The sequence below is a fragment of the Periophthalmus magnuspinnatus genome, chromosome 7 (genome assembly GCF_009829125.3).
Source record: "Periophthalmus magnuspinnatus isolate fPerMag1 chromosome 7, fPerMag1.2.pri, whole genome shotgun sequence".
NCBI lineage: Eukaryota > Metazoa > Chordata > Actinopteri > Gobiiformes > Gobiidae > Periophthalmus > Periophthalmus magnuspinnatus.
In genome coordinates this window covers 6,915,412-6,936,257 of record NC_047132.1, presented here as the reverse complement: position 1 = coordinate 6,936,257, position 20,846 = coordinate 6,915,412, and the positions used below count along the sequence as shown (strand labels likewise).

The 20,846-nt window shown below is 41.2% G+C and overlaps 2 protein-coding genes across 2 annotated transcripts; both read left to right on the top strand.

The window, feature by feature from the left end:
• Positions 1-69: 69 nt before the first annotated feature.
• On the top strand, positions 70-6,303 carry xkr7a (XK related 7a). The gene is made up of 3 exons (XM_033969716.2): positions 70-854; positions 4,524-4,723; positions 5,061-6,303. Exons 1-3 carry the CDS (start codon positions 163-165, stop codon positions 6,014-6,016), a joined length of 1,848 nt encoding a protein of 615 aa, XP_033825607.2. The 5' UTR covers positions 70-162; the 3' UTR covers positions 6,017-6,303.
• A 2,596-nt stretch (positions 6,304-8,899) lies between these two features.
• cables2a (Cdk5 and Abl enzyme substrate 2a) lies at positions 8,900-18,839 on the top strand. The gene is made up of 9 exons (XM_033969905.2): positions 8,900-9,513; positions 9,666-9,758; positions 11,113-11,190; positions 13,134-13,233; positions 14,870-15,032; positions 15,482-15,576; positions 16,137-16,243; positions 17,570-17,774; positions 18,384-18,839. The coding sequence occupies exons 1-9, from the start codon at positions 8,972-8,974 to the stop codon at positions 18,522-18,524; spliced, it is 1,524 nt and encodes a 507-aa protein (XP_033825796.1). The 5' UTR covers positions 8,900-8,971; the 3' UTR covers positions 18,525-18,839.
• Positions 18,840-20,846: the final 2,007 nt, after the last annotated feature.

Here is a 20,846-nt window from a genome sequence, read left to right as displayed (position 1 = left end):
TCTTATGCGCTGACTTGTCAATGGGACTGGCCTGGATAATGTTAAATGTGCGCTCAAATACTCCGAATGGTGCTTTTAGAACCGTGAGAAAGCGTGTTTTCCGCTATTTGCGCACCTTGTGCTCATTATATCGCGGCTGATTGATGCGCAGTGTTGAGTGGCATGATCTCTCGCATCCACAGCCCCCTCCTCCTCCTCCTCCTCCTCACATCATGCTCAGGCGAGGGCTCGGCTACAGACCGACGGGCTACGCGACCCCCCTCCCCCCTTCCATCATTTTCCCATCTCTTACTCACTCTCTTCCCTACAACAAACATGGCCGCGAAATCTGATGGTGCACCCGTCTCTGTAAGAAACGAGAACCCAGCGGAGTGCCCTCCTAGGTCGGATGTGCGGCCTCTCCCGCAGCGCCCAGCAGAACAGCGCTACTCTCTAGCGGACTTCTGCTGGACCCTGTGCGCCCTTTTAGTCTTCTTCTCGGACGGGGCCTCAGACCTGTGGCTGGCCGCGGACTACTACCTTCGGAGGGACTACTGGTTCTTCGCACTGACTCTGGTCTTTGTCATTGTGCCGTCCCTCGTTGTGCAGGTCCTCAGCTTTCGATGGTTCGCCTACGATTTCGTGGAGAGCGTGGAGAGCGGCACGGCCGCTGCAGCCGTGGTTGCAGCATCGGGAACGGAGGAGAGCGACCCCAGCCCCAAGGACAGCGGCGAGCGGGGCGCTGGCCGCACCGCTGCCGCCACAGGACTGCTGCCCGGGCCGAGCACCGGGGGAGGAGCCCCGAGCTGCTGCAGTGTGTGCATGTGGCTGTTCCAGGGCATCATCCACGTCTTTCAGCTGGCGCAGGTCTGGAGGTAAGCCGCTGCTGCACCGGAGGTGTTCACGGAGGAGCCGGGTATCTTCCCTTTGTATCTGTATTAGACTACTGTACTGTAGTGTACTGTACTGTACTGTTGGCCATATTGACAACATGATGTGCCCAGTGTAAATACATGGTTTTAACGCGTTCATTTAAAGAGAAAGATCCCGGAGCCTACATAAGCATCTTTCTATTGTTTAACATTATTCCTTATGGTGCTATAAGGCTCCACCCACTATTCCTCTGCCCTGATGGGCTTTTAGGTCAATAATCTCCTGGGGAAACGGTCAACTCATCCAAACCAATTGCCCTTTGCAGGAAGACGGAAATGTGTGTTTCTGGCTGGGAGGATGTCCGTCTGACACAGATGTGCGCCTATAGCCTCTCTGCCTCTATCTGCCTCTCTGTCTGCCTCTCCCTTTGCCTCTCTCTCTCTGCTCTATACATCATGACTCTTCTTTATAACCAATTTATAAACCACATTCATACAGCTGTAGCTTAGTAGACTTGAGTTAGACACAACGTGCTCCGCTCTCAGGGACAGTGGGTCTGTAGGTCACTGCTCAGACTCACCGTGCTCTCATTAGTTTTGACAGACAGAACTGCTGCCAGCACAGAGCAAGATCTAAGTGAACAGTCAGGGAGGAGGCTAAGAGAAGGCCAAAGAACCCTTTAATAGGATCACAATGATAAATAAGTCACAATTCATGCAATCTAAATGTTCATTCATTGCATTTTCAAATCTGGCCTTGTGTTAGTCTCCATGTGGCTTCTTCTGCTGCTGTAAACTGTATTGATTTCTTATTTCCTCTTGGAGATGAGTATGAGTTTGTGAGCACACAGTAGGAACAGAACAACACTATAGAACGACATGCCATTAAAGCCTTTATTTCCTGGGTTTATTGCCAAGGGATTAATCAATGAATGTCATTTTATAGATCCAGATGTCAAAATATTATCATAAGACTTTCTAAAATATAATCAAGTCTATTTTACAAGCTCAATTAAGTTTACTTCTACATTTTCTGATCTATGTTAATATTGTTTTCTCATCACAAACAGACCTGGTGTGTCTAACACACAAATCCTGTATATTTAGGTTGAGTTTTTCTCTCAAACTGAAACACTTCGTTCCACCTTGTGACGTCATGTGGTAATACAGGAAGTGCTCCACTGTGTTTTTAAACTACATGCACTTTTACTAGAATTATTTGGATAATTTCAGACATAGAATTGTCCATCTCTACTGAACAAAGGGTAAAAGGTAGCTTGTAACTTGAAAACTACCACTTTATGGCATCACAAGGTGGAACAGAGCATTTTGAGCTTTGGAGATGTAACAGACTAATAATGCAGGGTTACTCAAACATGTGTGAATGAAACAAAACACAACTGGGTATGCTTTTGAGGAGATAATAACATTATAACATGGCTTAAAGCTCACAAGAGTCTATTTTATTTGATATAGGGGTTCAGTACCTGCTTGTCTCCATGGAGATGTTATTTATTTATCTGGAATATACCACAGTATGGCTTTAAATATATCTATCTTGCATAAGAGATGTTTTTATTCCTAAAAAATACTTTTAATAAAATTCATTCTTACTGTGAGTGGGGTCTCTCCATAGATCTGACTTGTAACTTGAACCTGTAAAGTCACATGCAATGGAGCTATACTTTTAATACTATGCAGTGGAACAGGGAGTTAAGCAATATCCATCTATCCAATAGATTGTTTTCTTGTTGTTTTCGGAGTTGTGTGTCTGCTTAACAATAGGATTATTGGTGTGTTTTGGCCTCAGTTGCTAACTTTGGAACAATCTGTCACTGATACACCATTGGGTTGGTGAACCGGGATCAATTTTGGGCCACTGACCAGAATTAAATGTCAGCTGTGCACATGAGATGGGAAGAGGCTAATGTTACAGCGCGTGCAGACCAAACTGTGCATCCTCCTGTACACTGCAAAACTAGTCTCATGATTAAACAGTGTTCAGGTTTGACAGTCTATACAGAATATTTTACTTGATAAACCATATGTCAGACTAGATTAAAGGCACACTATGTAACTTTGCAAAGTTTTTTGAATTATTTAATCTATTTATCTCCATGGAGACCAGCAGGCATTCCACTAGGCCAAGTTACAGGTCAGATCTGTGGATAGGCAAGCCTGCTCACAGTAAGAGATGGTTAGATAGATAGTTTTTACCAATATAAATACACATAATTTAATAATTGTAAGATAAATAAGTGTAATGTCACAGTGTGGCGCATTCCAGGCAAATCAATGACATGACATGGAGATCATGCGGTGACAGACCCCCATCAGAAAAAGTTACATGGTGTTTGTCAAAATTCAGTTCACATTGCAAATTGGTTGGGACAGTGCATGTTAATGAACATAGTACATAATATACATGACGTAAAGACCCTTGAATTTTAACAATAAGATTTATGAATATTATAGATTATGTAGACTTTTAAAACCAACCTTATCTCAAACAGTAAATAAATGCTTTCCACTTCAGTTCCACCTTAACACACAAAAAAAACTTTTATTTCTTTTATTTATTAAGTCCAAACATACTTTTGACTTGGCTGAGGGACTCTTGATTAAAAAGCATATTTTGTGTTCAAATTTATTGAAAACTGTTTAATCACGATTCAATTAAAACTCCACTAATTGCTCAACCCTAATTGATGTTCTGAATTCAGGCCATTCTAACCCATGCTAGATGTTTCTTTTTACATTGTAGTCTTTGTCACCCTCACTGCAGCCCACTGTGTGGAGCCTATAGGGCTTATAGTGTGTGCTTAAGAACTGTGAAAGGTTATAGAAACTCCTTTGTTGTTTGGTGCTTGTTGACATGAGGCTCCTCTGACCCATCTCCCAAAGGCAACAACTGGAACACTTATGTGCTCAGCCTCCTGAGCTCAGCCTCCTGGCAACCAACCTCTCTTTAAAGCTGTTGGTTTAATGTACTCATACTGTAGCTTTGAAATATTGTAAAAAAAAACAACACAACATGAGGTAGCACAATAGCGTGTAACTAACAGTGTAATGATTCTAAGTACATAATAATGAATTACATCCTTCTTTATTTCATGTCTAAATTATATAATTTATAACTCTAAACTAGTGTGGAAAAAGTAAATTACCATGAAATGTAATATTAGTGGTATTTTGTAATAATGTGGAACAAATGCATGAAGTTAAGCTTTTAATGTGTAATTATGACTTAAGTACAGTAGAAATTGGTTTACATGAAAGCCTAGCTCCTCTCCAAGATATTTATGGATTCACCGTCTTATGCACTTGCACTCATTTTGGGCATTAACTGACAGCTGTTAGACTTTCACTTTTAAATGTATAGGAGCTTTGAAAAATATATCACTTTTTGCCATGTAAATACAACATTCAACAATTCCCAGTGCCGATAGATGTATTTATATATATTTCAAAAAAAGACAATAAAGACAATGAAAAATTAATCAATAGATGACAGGGGGGACAGAACAATAATTATATGTTTTCAGTTCCTCAGTATTTAAAGGTGGGTAGTAGCCAAAAATGGTACAGAATGGTAGTTTCAATAATCCTTAATACATCTAAAATAAAACAGAATGATCACTTTTATTACAGGAGTTTGTTTATTGTCCACAGGTATGTCCATGCCCTGTACCTGGGGGTGCAGAGCCGCTGGCACACAGACCCAGAGCGCAGACACTATTTCTGGAGGATGATGTTCGAGAGTGCAGACATCAGCATGCTGCGTCTGCTCGAGTCCTTCCTCAAGAGCGCCCCCCAGCTGGTATTGCAGCTCAGCATCATGATCTATGCCAACGAGGTGCTGCCCCTCCAAGGTGAGTGCCATGAGCCAATCACTGTGCACAGTACACACACATGCGGGGTTTGGTCTAGGTTTGTGGGGGCCCTATGCAACTTGCTTATCTTTTTTACTTTGTCCACATCCTAGTCATAAATCTTTTGTGAGTAACAATTTGTGATTCTGGCCTTCTGATAAGAGTGGCCTTCTGATAAGCAACATGTTCAAGATCCTCTGTCAAGCATTTGGACACCCACATATATATATATATATATATATATATGTATGTATATATATATATATATATATATATATATATATATATATATATATATATATTCTCTCATCCTGTCTTCTTCTCTTCTCTCCTTTAGGTCTGTCTGCCTCTGCCTCGCTCATCTCCCTCTCTTGGATGATCGCATCGTACCAGAAAGTCCTCCGTGACAGTCGCGATGACAAACTCTCCATGTCCTACAAGTCTGTGCTGGTACAGATTCTATGGCACCTTTTCACCATCGGGGCGCGCACTCTCGCCTTCGCCCTCTTTGCCTCTGTATTCCAGCTTTACTTCGGCATCTTCATTGTCGCACACTGGTGCATCATGACATTCTGGATCATTCAAGGTGAAACTGACTTCTGTATGTCCAAATGGGAGGAGATCATCTACAACATGATGGTGGGAATTGTCTATATCTTCTGCTGGTTTAGTGTGAGAGAGGGGCGCACTCGATGTCGCCTGCTTATCTACAGTTTAACTGTCTTTATAGAAAACGTGGCCCTTACTACGGCTTGGTACTTGCATCGTGGTTCGAGAATGTCCGACTTCTACGCCGTCGTTTTGGTGTGCGTGGTTGCTAGTAGTTATGCCCTAGGCACGTTTTTCATGTTTGTCTATTACTGTCTGCTGCACCCCGATGGACCTGTCTCAGGGTGGACTTATATTGTAGAAAAGGAGGATGTTCCTGTGGAGATTTTGGCTTCTCCCGCCTCCAGCCATCCCCCGGACGTTGTAAGCAGCCCACCCAGGACCCTGCAGCGGACTAAAGCCACGGAGCAGGGCTGTGGAGTAGATGGAGATGTGTTTCAAGTCAGGGCTCTCCGTGGAGCACTGATACCTCCACAACAACAATTATCTCCAAGGACAGAAGGCCCAGTTATTCGGATAGACTTACCCAGAAAAAAGTACCCGGCCTGGGATGCACACTACATTGATCGGAGGCTGCGTAAAACCATCTTGGTGCTTGAAAGTGCTGCTCCAGTCACGCCCAGAATACAGTACCGCTGCCTGGGTACGCCAAAAGAAGTGATGGAGTATGAGACAACAGTGTGAAAGCTGAAGACTTATGTTACAGGCTTATGTGTAAAATGCCCTGCCCCACAATGGCAGGAGGAGGACTCTGCTCCGGGTGCACGGCGTCTGAACCGGGCCAATCCGAACCACAGACGAACAGTGGCCCGATGGAGCAGGAAAAGTGTCTTTATTTGTGATGTTGGTGGAAACTGCATTTTTTGGTTTCTGTTTAATTTCTCAGGTCAAGTGTTGTTTAATAGGTTGCGTTCATGACCAGAATTTGATGTCATAATTTCAGATGAATTGCAGGGATTGTACTAAACTCAGTGGGGGATTCACTGTTTTTGAAAGAAATATCCAAACAGAAAATTCACAGATGTTGTTACAATCAATGAAATTGCCATGTTAATCCTATGGCAAAAAGTCCATTACAACACAAAGACAGCAATAACAACGCTAGTGGAGGCTAAAAGTCCTTTCAACTGACAACAATTCTGCCTGGAGTCTTTGTTTAAACTAGCACCAAACATCTGCATTTTGACAGTTAAAGATGCACAATGTAACATCTGTGATGGAGGATTCATCACCTGTTTGTTTCCGTGCAGATGTTATAGCACTGACTGGAATGTTGGCATTAAGCATTCCATTATAGAAATATTTACTGATTAAAAAATACATTGAAAACATGTATTCTTATTCTGAGTGAGCCAGCCTCTGCATAGATCAGACATGTAACTTGGCCCTTAGCGGAACTTGCTTGTATTGAGTTCAACGCTAAAAAGTGGAAAATTTTAGGTAAAGCAGTAACATCTCCATAGGCACAAGCAAGTGGCAGACCATCCACCACAAAAGTTACATAGTGCACCTTTAAACAGCAAATTCTGCCATACAAGTATTACCTGCCCTGCAGGTCAATGTTAAACTATGGACAGATTATGATGTTATGACATCCATGAACCCAACCTATAAAAAACAGCAAACCTTTTTTCTGTGGAAGAGCACAGGTGGCAGTGTGACTATCAATTGAAAGCAGAAAGTTTTCCAAATGAAGGCGTTAAGGCATCTGGTTTTAAGTGTTTAGTCTGACACAGACATGCCTTCGTCATGCATGACTATTTATGGCAGCTACAACTTACAAAAAAGCCGTAGAAGGCATGCAAAAATGGGAACCTACTGTATTTTTCAATGCAATCTACAGTGATTACAGCACAAATAGTGGACATTGTTTTCCCATAACTATCCACTCATGTTTAAAGATACATGGCGTAACTTTTCTGGTGGAGGGTATGGTATGCCACCTGCTTATCACCGTGGAAATGTTATTGCGTTGCCTAGAATGTTCCAGAAACATAGCAAGCAAAGGTGTTTTTGAGCAATAAAACACCTGCAATGGAGTAAATGGTTGATAGATATTTAATGCCATACTGTGGAGCATTTCCAAACAAAGCAATAATGTCTTCATTGAGAGGAACAGGTACATACTGACACCATCCACCAGAAAAGTTACACAGTGCAACTTTATGAAGCTTCTGAAAATGTTGCTTCAAAATGTGAAAGGGAAATTCAGAAATGACTTTTGCGTTGAATGTAAAAAAAATGTTTGAAATGTGATTATTGCTGAAAGGTTTTGAGCACTGTCATGCTGTCATTGGGGTAGCTTACATTCTTGTGGTATGATCTGTTTTGTGAAGAAAAGAGATTTGTGTGTTTTTATGAGCTGTGTTTGGGCCACTATCATTTTTATATCAAGAGGATACACCTTTATTTAAATGTGTACTGCTTGTATTGAACAGCATCACTGTTCTTTTTGGCCATATTCACTCAGTGGTGTTTCCATTGTGCACATTAAAGGCAAAGGGGCACTTATTTAACTCCATGTAAATGAAACTATTCAATAGAGAGAACACAGAAGGACAGCACTGTCTGTAATGTACTGTATCTGTCTGATAAAATGTAAAATATATTTCAGACTCCCATGAGTAGGTTTGGTATATGACACAGGGCCATGATGCTGTGTTCAACATTGTTTTCAATAGAATAGCCACAAAGACATTGCGTGTGTGGGTTCACATACCAGCATGTGTATGGTGTATGTGGAGGAGTAATCCTGTGCATATAAAGCAATGTTTCATTTGCAGATTAAATTGAGAAAAAAAGACTTGGTATAGACATAGCACTGTCATCTTTCATTGCAGTAAAATAAACCTTTAGGCTCATCTGGTGCTAACTGTTTGAGATGACAAAGTGGTAACACCGCAAATGTGTGGAGAGGAACTGTACCTCAAACACAGAGACGGGAGAAATCAAAGCCTTAAACTCTTACACCAGACTGTGCTGTTCAGAGCATCAAGGTGACAATTATATGAGTCTGTTTTCTGAATAAAGACCAATGTGTTTACTGGAATAGAGTTTCTTTTTATAATGTGTGTGGCACGTTCAGGGAAATCCCTCATCTGGTGGATTAGCAGTATTAATCCAGCCCTCTACACTCCTCACACAGATGTAGGATCACACTACTGGGATTACAGTCCTCATGACACCCAACAAATAGACTAAATACAAATAATCACCACAAAATCAATCATGAGTTTGAAGACTATAATTAAAAGATGCATTATTTAGGGTACTGCTCAAGAGGAAATGTTGGGATGGGATGGAAATCAAAAACAGGGTTCAGCATCCAATAGAATAGTTGTAAACTTCTGCTCTCTGCTCTGTCCAATTAAACAGATTTTATTATTCGGCCTGTTCATTATGACATGTTTAATCAGACTGAGTGTCTTTGTGTCCTGCTTTATTCGGCCAATCAGCGCGTGTGATACGACATATGTTGGCATATTTATAACTCCTCCAATCAGAGCCACGTAGTAACACGTTTCCGTATGTATGGGCCAATAGCGTGCAGAGGGCGGGGCTGAGGGCGGGACTGGGGGCGGGGCTTAAGCCGTTGTACCGGCGCTGTGCTGTCCCTCTGCGGCCGCGGTTCAAAGAGGAATGGCGACCGCTGTGTGCGGTCTGCAGTCAACCAGCAACAAAACATCCAAAATACTTGAACAGCGGCGGAGGACCAAGGACTCCCGGCGGAGACAAGCGGCGCTCTCGTTTTTAACAAACATCTCTCTCGATGGACGCCCGCATCTGGAGCGAAGCGATGGAAACGCTGGTCAAACAGCCGCCGAAGAGCCCCGACAGCGGGACAGAGACAGCGGCGAGTCCATGTCTTCACCCGCCTCCGGGAGCCGAGACAGCGGCGCACAGGTGACTGAGGCCTGCGCCAGTGGGTCTGCCTCCAGCTCCTCCGGCGGGATCAGCTCTCTCAGACCTTCTTTGGTCATATCTCCAGGACCAGCAGGGACCAACGCGGTCGGGGCCAACGAGGTATTTTTGGAGGGCGGTCCTGCGGCCGAGCCTCTGCTTCCTGATGTCCCCGTGTCTCCCGTATCCGTGGGACAGGCTCCATGCGCACGGGTCAAGTCCTCCACAGCGGGACCGGCTCTGAGCCCGGCTCCCGGCGGTGTCCCGGAGGCACAGAGGAGGTGAGCCACTGTTTACCATGTGCATAAAGACAATAATGCATTCAGAACCAGCTGTTAACGTTACCACATACAAGAAACCTACGCCATGTGTAAGACAAGCCAATCAATGTATTCATCTATTAAAATGATATGTCTAATTTCCTGTTTTTCAGGTCAAGAAATGTTTCTGGTTCACCTGGACCCAAAGTGCCAAAGAAGGTTCATTTTATCCGGAGCATAAGACAGTATGACACCAGAGGATGTAGGTGAGTCAGACTTACACATAAACAACACATAATGGGGGTTTCCGCTAAGACACAGAATGGTTTCATTTAGAAACCCTGGCTCAGCAGTGGCCTGTTCATTCAGCTGATGTTGTAATAAGCTCCTTATCAAGTGGCACTGCTCAGATATAATTTGGCCAATACACAGAGGCACAGCTGTTCAGGGCCGATTGCTACAGTGCATTTAATCACCCTTAGAAGCTTAGCACATGCCTAAAAAGGTGCTGTGTGGAAATCTAACACCATATTGCATCAACAGTGAAGTAACACCAATGACAAACAGGACCAAAATACCACAGGAGCATGGAGCTAGCATGGCCAGACTGTTTTACTGAGTAATCATGGATTGTGCTTAATCTTAGCCTTACTCTAACTTTAATAATAATAAAAAAATAAAATGATGATGATCAAAATCAACTTCCAGTTTATCTTTGTTTGACACTGTTCCATCTCATTCCATGTCCACGCTGCATGTTCTAGTCATATACATGTTACATACACGTTACAGACATGTGTCACATTGTTATGTTATTGTGGAAATTACATGTGATCAGTTTATTTACTTACAGTGGTTTATTGCTGAGGGTCCATTGTGCAGGCAGCAGACTCGTATTGGTAGATTTATGGTTGAACAATGATTTAATGTGTGATTGTTCAGCTCTTGTTTGACTCTCTTGGTTTAGTGAGTGTTATGGAAATATTGCGGAGGTGTGAAACTAGAAGTGGTTGTTTTAAGATTCTAAGGGATGGAGCAATAGCTCCAATCCGGTGTCTTTCCATGTATGTATCTGATGTACTTTAACATGCACTGTCCTGACCAAACATACCAATAATACTAATAACTGGAGCTGAACAGTTTGGGGAACATGTTTGATTGTGTTTTATGTTTTTTAATAATGCGATTCTGTACAAGGCTTACATTTTAAACATGCCCAGAAGAATCGACAAAAAAGACAGAATATATGAACTAGCAAACTAATACAAGAATCACATCCTGTAAAAATGTACAGATCTATAACCTACAGAATTAGCATTTTTATGCAGAACAGGACAGAATATATTCTTGTTTGTGGAAGAAATTATGATACTTCAAAAATGGCAGCCTTTGTGTTCTATTCAAATTGCAATTTCGATTCAATTGTGACCAATAGCAGCCCCACTCATAGCTCTCGTTGTCCGTGTCTTCTGTAGCGAGCCAGTAGTGCAGTGCTGTGGAGTAGCTTTGCCTTTAGTTGTCTGTGGATGTGATGGATAATGGTATATAGCTGTAATAGATATTAGATGTGTGTAGACTGCTTGTCATGTGCTCTGTCTGCCTGTACTGCTGTGTCCCCAGGATCATGCTGATTTGTGCCAAGAGGTCGCTCTATGCTGCTTTCTCAGTGCTGCCGTATGGAGAGAGTGCTCACCTCAGGTACAAAGAGCCCATCCCATCCTCAGCCTCACCGCTGTCTGTCATTTTCACTGTGTGTCATGATGATGTTTGATTGATGCTTAATAAACACATTAGTTACACTTAACTTTACGGCAGTGTTTCCCAACCGGGGGTATGGGGAGCCCTGGAGGACACAGACACAGTGTAATGATTTCTGATTTGAAAGAAAGGTGGAATTCTACAGTATCTTAATGTAAAATGTTCTCTGTAGTACATCTTACATCTTTAATAATATTTCTGTAGGATTATTTTGGCATAAATATCATTTAAAACAAGAAAATATAATTTAGAATATACTAGTAAAGGATTTATAATTACTAAATGTATAGCAATACAAAATATAGGTAGTACAGTGCTTAAGGGATTGGGAACCACTGCCTTATGACACAGTAATGGCATGATAATAGGATGGAAATGGCATGATAATTGTAATAATGTGGAATAGATGCATTTTGTTGCTCTGCTTCCATATTAATACTAGGAAAATACTAACCATGTTTTCGAGTCATTGAATTTTACTGTTAGTATACTGAATTAACTCAGGGTGAGATTGGTCATATTCATATAGTGGAACCTTGGACCAACAACCTTTGTTTTAATTGAGTATCTAGTTTCCTAAGTAAGATAACTAGTAAACAAATTATGAAAAACATTCCAATCTTAACAGGGATTTTCCTATAAAATTTGCTCATGACTGCTACAATAATTGATGTTTACACCACAGCCCTTCAACATGATGACAAAGAATGCCTTGATAAAATGAAAGCCCATATTAAAATAAAGTAGAATGACAGATATGCTTTGTTTACTATAAATACACTTATAGTTACCATGCTAAGAGAGTTCAGAGGTGGTGGACATTTTTTTTTGTACTAAGATGCAATGATGTCTGTGTTAACACAGAGGGAAAAGTGAAGGAGAAGCAACACGTGGAGAAAGCCCTCTCTGCTTGTGGATAACCAAAGTGGACCTTCAATAGATCTAAGAGAGCTAAAAAAAACAGGACAACAGGGAATCTGAACCTAGAAGGAAAGGTGTTACCATCCCTTACACAGCGGGTGTGTCTGTGAACTTCAGAGAATTTTCAGAAAGTATGAGATTCCTGTCTTTTTCATACCCACAAACACTGGTTCACCCTAAGGACAAAACCCCAAGCCATAAACAAAGTAGTGTAGTCCACTCCATTCAGTGTAGTGAAGAGTGCAGTGAGTATTACATTGAAGAAACTAAGCAGCTACTCCATAAGAGGATGTACCAACACCGGCGTCCCTCTGGAGGGAGTCCCTCTGGATCCCAGTCTGCCGTACATCTCCATCTCAAAGACACTAACCACTCCTTTGAAGGTAGTGAAGTTCAGATCTTAGCCAGAGAAAAGAAATAGTTTGAGAGGGGAGTTAAAGAAGCTATTTTTGTTAGGAAATGGGGCCTGAGACATAATCTCTCCCCCATCTATAACTCCATCCTCAAACCCAGAACAATGAGAACAATAGCAGGGTTGTTAAGGGCTGAATAGGGTAGTTTCAGATGAAACTGGAGACAATAGATGTTTACAGTTTCAGTGTAGTTAGCCCCTCCCAGAGAGATATAAGGCAGTGGCCACCAGCAATCTGACCAGAACTGAAGAATGGCTTGGATGAGCAGCGAAATGTCTTCACTCTTACAACGATTTGTCCAGTTGACAGATTTAAACTTCATCCTTTGCTAAACTCCAATGATAAAAAGTCTGAATTCGTTATGTTCAGGAAATTAATATTGAAACCCATTGTTTTGTTTCAAATGAGATACAAAATTGTGATCAATCAATGAGGGATTATTTTTTGTCATATCTAAGCTCTACATGCTAACTCCATCCTATTTCCTATGCAGTACAATGCTTCCGTCACGGCTTACCTGTAGTTACCTCTGCTCCTCTGTTAAAACAGTGAGGCTAAGCTGGACGCTCACAGACAGAGACTCTCCTCTGTGGCCACTGCTGACCTCATGCCCTCACTGGAAGGAATGGAGCCCGATGTGTCTGGAAAGGTAAAACTAAACCACCACTAAATCACCAAAAACTATTCATCTATAGCAGTTTACAATATTTTAGCAATGTCACAATACAAGCATCCATCCATCCATTTTCTTCCGCTTATCCGGGGCCGGGTCGCGGGGGCAGCAGTCTAAGCAGGGACTCCCAGACTTCCCTCACTCCGGACACGTCCTCCAGCTCCCAGGCCAGCCGAGAGACATAGTCCTTCCAGCGCATCCTAGGTCTTCCCCGGGGCCTCCTCCCGGTGGGTCATGCCCAGAACACCTCCCTAGGGAGGCGTCCAGGAGGCATCCTGAGCAGTTGCCCGAGCCACCTCACCTACACCTCTTCTCGACGTGTAGGAGCAGCGGCTCTACTTCGAGCTCCTCCCGTGTGACTGAGCTCCTCACCCTATCTCTAAGGGTGCGCCCAGCCACCCTGCGGAGGAAACCCATTTCGGCCGCTTGTATCCGCGATCTTGTCCTTTCGGTCATTACCCAAAGCTCATGACCATAGGTGAGGGTAGGAACGTAGATTGACCGGTAAATCGAGAGCTTTGCCTTCTGGCTCAGCTCCTTCTTCACCAAAACGGACCGATACAGCGACCGCATCACTGCAGACGCTGCACCGATCCGCCGGTCAAGCTCCCGCTCCATCCTTCCCTCACTCGTGAACAAGACCCCGAGATACTTGAACTCCTTCACTTGAGGCAGAGACACACCACCCACCCAGAGAGGGCAAACCACCTTTTTCCGGTCGAGAACCATGGCCTCGGATTTGGAGGAGCTGATTCTCATCCCAGCCGCTTCACACTTGGCTGCAAACCGCCCCAGTGCCTGCTGCAACAATCACACGCCTCAGCCTTCCCGGTAAGGTATATTCCAGGGTACTGGAGAGGAGAATCCGACCGATAGTCGAACCTCGGATTCAAGAGGAGCAGTGTAGTTTTCGTCCTGGTCGTGGAACACTGGACCAGTGCTATACTCTCCATCGGGACCTCGAGGGTTCATGGGAGTTTGCCTCACATGTGTTTTGTGGACCTGGAGAAGGCATTTCCCTCCCTGTGTCCCTCGTGGTGTCCTTTGGGGGGTGCTCTGGGAGTATGGGGTCCAGGGCTCTTTGCTAAGGGCTGTCCGGTCCCTGTATGCCTGGAGCAGGAGCTGTGTTTGCATTGCCGGCAGTAAGTCAGACCTGTTCCCGGTGCATGTTGGACAATACGAGCATTTCAAACTCTATTTCAATACTAAGGAATAGACTTGATATGCAATACCAATTCCGATACCACGATGATAAAAAAAACAAAAAAAAGCAAACACTTTCTTTAGACAATAGAATGTGATTTTCAACATTAAATTGTAGTACTTTATTACCATGATGTCTTGTATATGTGTAATCCCTCAGTGTCCAGGTAGGTTCCATAGTGGTCCATGGGTGGATACTAGTATATGTGTCTTGTAACCAGAACAAGACCAGATCTATAGTGCAACAGAACCACGTCTACATCAGGACTAAACGGAGGTCAAACAAGGACCAAATCAACAGTGGTGTGGATGTGTTCTTAATTAGTTCCTTCCCACCTTTCCTGACTCATTCTCAAACTCTTCCTTAAACTGTCTTATGATCTTAACTTTATCTTTTTTGTGCTCTCAGACGGTCTCATACGCCCAGTTCCTGTACCCGACCAACGCTTTAGTCAGACAGAAGAGCCTCCCGGAGACGGCAATAGCCCAAACGCCTCAGAACCGTTCCCGCGGCAACAGTCAACAGAAAAGCTTCACCCCTAGAGTCCCAAGCTCTGGACCACAGGACACAAGTAAATATTAACTTTAAAATGATACTACAGTTCTTTAGATGGAGGCAGGCAAAATTGCAGTTAATAATATTGTATTTTTGTGGTATGGTTAGAATCACATACTTAATCACTGATGTAACAAGCAGGTTTAACATTTGGAGATTTTCCTTTTCGATCTTTTGGTATAACTTTATAATTTATAATGTACAAATAGTTTACTAAGAAAGTTTAATAACTACTTAATTAATACCCAAATCTCTTACTTATGAAGTTATTCATTCTGAACCATTCTTTAAAAAACTGTTTGCTTATTATGAATTAAGTCTTTGACAATGTACTCAATATTGTAACTTTGCATATCCAAAACAACAATATATTGTAGCGGTATCATCACTTTTCTATGTATCTTCCTCCTCTAAGTACTCCAAAGCTCTGTGTCTGTTAAGGTTTGACCATAGTTTGCGTTTCAGATTTAGAGGAGACGGAGTATGACCCTAACTTGCTGAGTGACCCCCAGTGGCCCTGTGGGAGACACAAGAGAGTGCTCATCTTTGCATCATATGTGGTGTGTTATCATCAGCCCACTAAAATGTGTAATATATATATATATATACATACATTTACAATGCATCTTCATTTGCTGTTATTCTTTGGAGGCAATATAATCATTTGACAAAGGCATCATGTTACAAATGAGCCATTCTTTTAATTTGTTTTTATATTTTGACCATATGCCACTTGAGAAGAAAGATTTTCATTTTGAAGATGCACTGTGTGACTGTCTGGGTACACCAACTGTTTCTGTGCTTTCCCTAGAACGCATTATTTTAATTTATACATTTATATATGTATTTATGTTATTGCTAGAGCGTGGTATCAGAATATCATCAAGTTTTCACTGATTATAAAAAAAAAAAAAGTTAAGTCTGGAACAAAAACGTGTAAGCGAGCTATTACAAAATGTAGCTTTTATGTCACGTTCACATGATCACATTGCTGCTGTACACTTATTACAGGACTCAGCAGCTCTAAGCTCTAAGAGTACAATACACAAACACTTAAAACACCCTCAGGTCTTTCATTCAGGATTAAGACACTTAAACTATTTGACCTGTTTGTGTGCAGACAACGGTTATCGAGTATGTGAAACCTTCAGACCTAAAAAAGGACATGAACGAGACCTTCAGGGAGAAGTTTCCCCACATCAAGCTCACACTCAGCAAAATAAGAAGGTACCTGCCTATTGTGTCTACTTCAAACAAACAACGTGTATAAAAAAAAAGATACGTTCAAAGATATTTTTTTTTAATTTTTTTTTAATCATATCTTTTTATAACTTTGTGCATGCCCTTATTTGTATTTGTATTCATGTGTGTTTTATGTCGCACTTTATCACCGAAGTAAGGTCCTAGTTTGTGAACTGTGTTCACAAACGATGGCAATAAAAGTCTTCTGATTTTGATATATAAATGATCAACCACTGTCAGAAAGACTCTGTGGGATTAAACAGTGTTTCTAGATATTAAATCCTGATGCAACAATATAGTTTTTGATATTCACAATCAATATGATTTCAATAAATTTTAGGTCTCAGATTGAGTCTGATAAGAGTCATATGTTTTGCCAATTTGTTGGTTTAAACCCAAAAAGACTGTCTCGTCACTATCTAAACCCTAGCACCTGCAGCCAATCATTATTCAGGTCTAGTGCAGCCTCTGGGTGAATTTTAGAGGTTCTGAGTGTTCACATGAGGTATGGCCTGTCCCTATACCAGTGTTTCTCAATTATTTTCTATCATGCCCCCCCTATAAAGAAGAAAAAATTTCACGCGAAGCCGCGATGGTGAAGCCGTCTACGTGCCCCCCACGGCATCTCACCGCCCCCCAGGGGGGCACGCCCCACTATTTGAGTACCACTGCCCTATACTGAGAATAAAAAACAAACTTGTATGTGTCCCCTATGTGCAGGTTAAGGCTACCTCAGGTTCAGTTTCAGTTCCTTGTTAAAACCTACATACTTTTAAATAATCATGATTTCAATTCTCTTATCACTTATCAAGTGGCCTAAATAAACTATAGGCCATGGGTGTCCAAACTTTTAACACCGAGGGCCGCATACTCAAACAATTTTGAAGTGGAGGGCCACAATCTGGTGGGCAATACTTCAGATGAGTGCATTTCACATACTTTTGAGAGCGCTACTTTACCTTTAATAAGACTTGGAACATTGATCGTAGGTCTGTGTCCAATGCTGTGTGGGTTTTAGAGGTAAATTAGTTTAATTTCAAAAACAAAACAAAGCAAAAACTTCTACCTATGATCAGTTGGGCCAGTCCAGCAGAAGGTCTGAGGGCCAATAAAAAATGGTCTGCGGGCCACATTTGACCCACGGGCCGTAGTTTGGACATCTCTGCTATAGGCCTACAGTTAAAATTGCTGTAAAAAATCTTCAATCCCCTTTTAATATAATGTGCCACGTGGAATGTGTTTTATTCAAGCCTTTGTGTAGAAGTGCGTGTGTATGTCGATTCATGCTACGCCCTGTTTGTTCTGCCCTAGCCTGAAGAGGGAAATGCGTGCTGTGAGCGAGGAGTGCGGTCTGCAGCCGGTTACCATAGCGATGGCCTTTGTTTACTTTGAGAAGTTGGTGCTTCAAGGTCGTCTGAACAAACAGAACAGGAAGCTGGTGGCAGCGGCATGTGTGCTGCTCGCAGCAAAGATCAGCAGCGATTTGAGGAAACCAGAAGTCAAACAACTCATTGATGTAAGCAGAGGAATGGAATTAGAACTTTAAAACATGACGGGTTTCAGCTTCCTGTTTATAGGCATCATTTTAAGAACTTTTCACAGTCCAAAAGATAGAATATTTTGTTTTTAACTGTTAATTGCCATGACAATGGTGCAAATTTGTCATCACTTTGAAAGCCATGGATGGGTCTATAGTGTGTACTTACTGTTCATGGGGTCAGTTTCTTTTTATAGCCACCATTTTGATGACTTAAGACAATTCAAAATATACAATGCTTTAGAATTTTTAATCGCAATTGTAACAGTTTAAATTTTACATAAAAAAAAAAACATGAATCACCATAACTGGTGAAAACAATTAAAGGCTTTTTATTTTAATTGAATATAATTCTCCAATCGATGGAAGATGCCTTCCTGATTTGAAGGACTTAGCATTGCAGCGGTCTCTTATTGTTATAACAATAGCACAATTCAAATAAAAATGTTATTTCTTTTGAATGAGGAAAGGTCCTCACAAAATTCTTCAAATCAGGAAGGAAGCATTTGCCTGAAAGCCCTGAAAAGAATATTCTTGAAATCCAGTTACACATGAGCATAAAACTAATTCTCATGTTTTTTTGAGCAGAAATTGGAGGAGCGTTTCCGAATAAACAGGCGGGAGCTGGTTCCTCTAGAGTTCCCGGTGCTCGTTGCCTTGGAGATGGGACTGTACCTCCCCGAGAGTAAAGTCATGCCACACTACCGCAGACTGGTGCAGCAGGGGTAGACCACTTCAGTCCAGGGAACCAGAGGGAAGAGAGACGAGTGGTCTGGATATCCACAAACAACTCCAAATCTATCATACTGTATTGCTTGTTGAAAGGTTTACAATGAAGTTTTAAAATACTGAGGCTGACACACAATGGTACCTGGTTAACTCCTGTTTTTTTAGACCGGTTTTAGACTGGGTTTAGTGCTGGTTTGATCCTAGCATGAATCCGGTTTTGTGCTAGTTTAGATCTAGGCTACTCAAAGGCTTATTATGCAACTTTTATTGTGAGGTTTATCTCCATGGTGAAGAAATGGCATTGTCTGGAATGTTACACTGTATGGCATTTAACATGTATATCTTGCATTTATTCAATTAGCGATGTTTATATTGCTGCAAAAATGCCTTAAAACATGTATTGTTACTGAGAACTACCATTTTGTGGGAGTGGTAACCTCTCCATGGAGACAAACAGATGTGGATCTATGACCAGAAAAGTTACATAATGCATCTTTAAGCTCTGGATTTGATCTGAGAGGTTCCTCGATAAAACAGGGCTTATCTGAATAGGTTTGTCTATTGTTATCCGCATACACCTGTTTATGGAGTAGACCTGGTTTTGGCCTGGTGTATTTTCAAGAGGAACCTTGGTCCTGCTGATGCGCTGGTTCAGACCTGGTATTGTAGCTCTACTTAATGCCAGGTTGAAACCTAGTTTTAGACTGCGTTCAGATCTGGTTTAATCTCACCATAATCCTGAATTAGCACTGATTTAGACCTTATACTCACTGTAATTATAGGAAAGATACTGTGGTCTGGATAGTTTTGTTATACATATTTTCAATTCTTTTTGGGACTCAAGTTAGTTAGCATTTGTGGTGTTCTGTTGTTGATCTCATGAGCTCTATGTTAGAGAGTTTACTCGGCACATTACTTGTGCTTTTATCTGGTGACATACTATTGTATTTTTGGTACTACTGTTTGTCTGAAAATGTATCTGTCATCTGCACCTTTCTAGTGATTGCACAGTCTGAATCGTATTTATTTGTAGAGTTTGACGATTAAATAGTGTAGATTTTGTAAATTGAAGCCACTGTGACACCAGTTTTCACTTGAGCATATATATATAGTGTGAGATGTTTTTATCTAGACAAGTGACCTTTTAATGTGTTTTATGTGTCACTGTTACACTTGTTATTTATTGTTGTCTGTAGAAGTAGGGGTGGGCGATATTGACACAATTACAATTATTTTGATAACAATATTTTAACAGTTCATTGGAAATGCACAAAACATGAATGGACCATAAACGTAAACACATAAGTACAAAAGGGCAAAAAAAAATAAAAAATCACTTTATATCCTTCTTTGGGAGTTTACACTAGATGTTTCTGTATTTTTAAAAAAAAGTTTTAATTATAGATGATACGCTCAATATTTTCTCCTAATCTCATAAACAGCAATTTGTGATATTTTCGCACATATCTCCCACCTCTATATGTACAAGTACTGAATTAGATTTTAGTGTAATGTTTGTACAAATCTGTGTTTACAAATGCACTGAAATGTCTGTTTGTGCCATATTTTCTTTTCTCAGGAATTTAGTTTTGAATGACACCTAGCAAATCCAAAGAAATTATTATTTAATGACATTGTGATAATGATTGTCTTTGTTCTTCATTAAAAGTGCCACTGGATAATTCACAGTATGAACGGTACAATGCAGTGGACTTGGATTGTGCTTACTGCAGTGTTAAAGGAGACTTATTATGCTTTATTTTGTCTTTAAAAAAAGGACACATTTGTATGGTTGTATATTTATGGAAGATTTGGTATATTACTTCTCTTTCATTTATTATTCCTTTTCCATTGTTCTCAACTTGAAACAATGAGGAATAATGCATTTTAAAGAGGAATTGCCACATTTCCTCAATTGATTCCTTATGAACATAATTTCAAATGTTCAATCCAGGCTCATAGAGACCTGGAGGAGCAATTTCTGGTTTTAAAAAGTTATGTATGTAGGTAAAAACAAGAGTTAACAGTCTGATAATAAAATTAGCTTACTCAAACTACAACAGGTATGTCTTGATGGCAAAAGCATAAAATGATTCAAAGCTAATAAAAGTTAGAATAGCATAATATGTCTCCTTTAAGGAAAGTGCCTCTAGTCAAATGGTTTGTCACATGATATTGTTACTGACACATGTTTGTGGTTATTGTTCCTGCTACATGTTTTTCTATGTGTGTCTGCCAATAGAGATCTGTCAATACTTAAAATACTGTACTTTACATGTAGTGTCAAATGTGAGTGTTTACCATTCCGAAATGAAGACTATT

Coding starts and splice junctions, on each gene's coding strand:
- cables2a (XM_033969905.2), top strand. CDS start 8,972: ATGGCGACCGCTGTGTGCGGTCTGCAGTCAACCAGCAACAAAACATCC. Junction 9,514..9,665: donor GTCCCGGAGGCACAGAGGAG/GTGAGCCACTGT, acceptor CCTGTTTTTCAG/GTCAAGAAATGTTTCTGGTT. Junction 16,244..17,569: donor ACACTCAGCAAAATAAGAAG/GTACCTGCCTAT, acceptor GTTCTGCCCTAG/CCTGAAGAGGGAAATGCGTG.
- xkr7a (XM_033969716.2), top strand. CDS start 163: ATGATCTCTCGCATCCACAGCCCCCTCCTCCTCCTCCTCCTCCTCACA. Junction 855..4,523: donor CAGCTGGCGCAGGTCTGGAG/GTAAGCCGCTGC, acceptor TATTGTCCACAG/GTATGTCCATGCCCTGTACC. Junction 4,724..5,060: donor CGAGGTGCTGCCCCTCCAAG/GTGAGTGCCATG, acceptor TCTCTCCTTTAG/GTCTGTCTGCCTCTGCCTCG.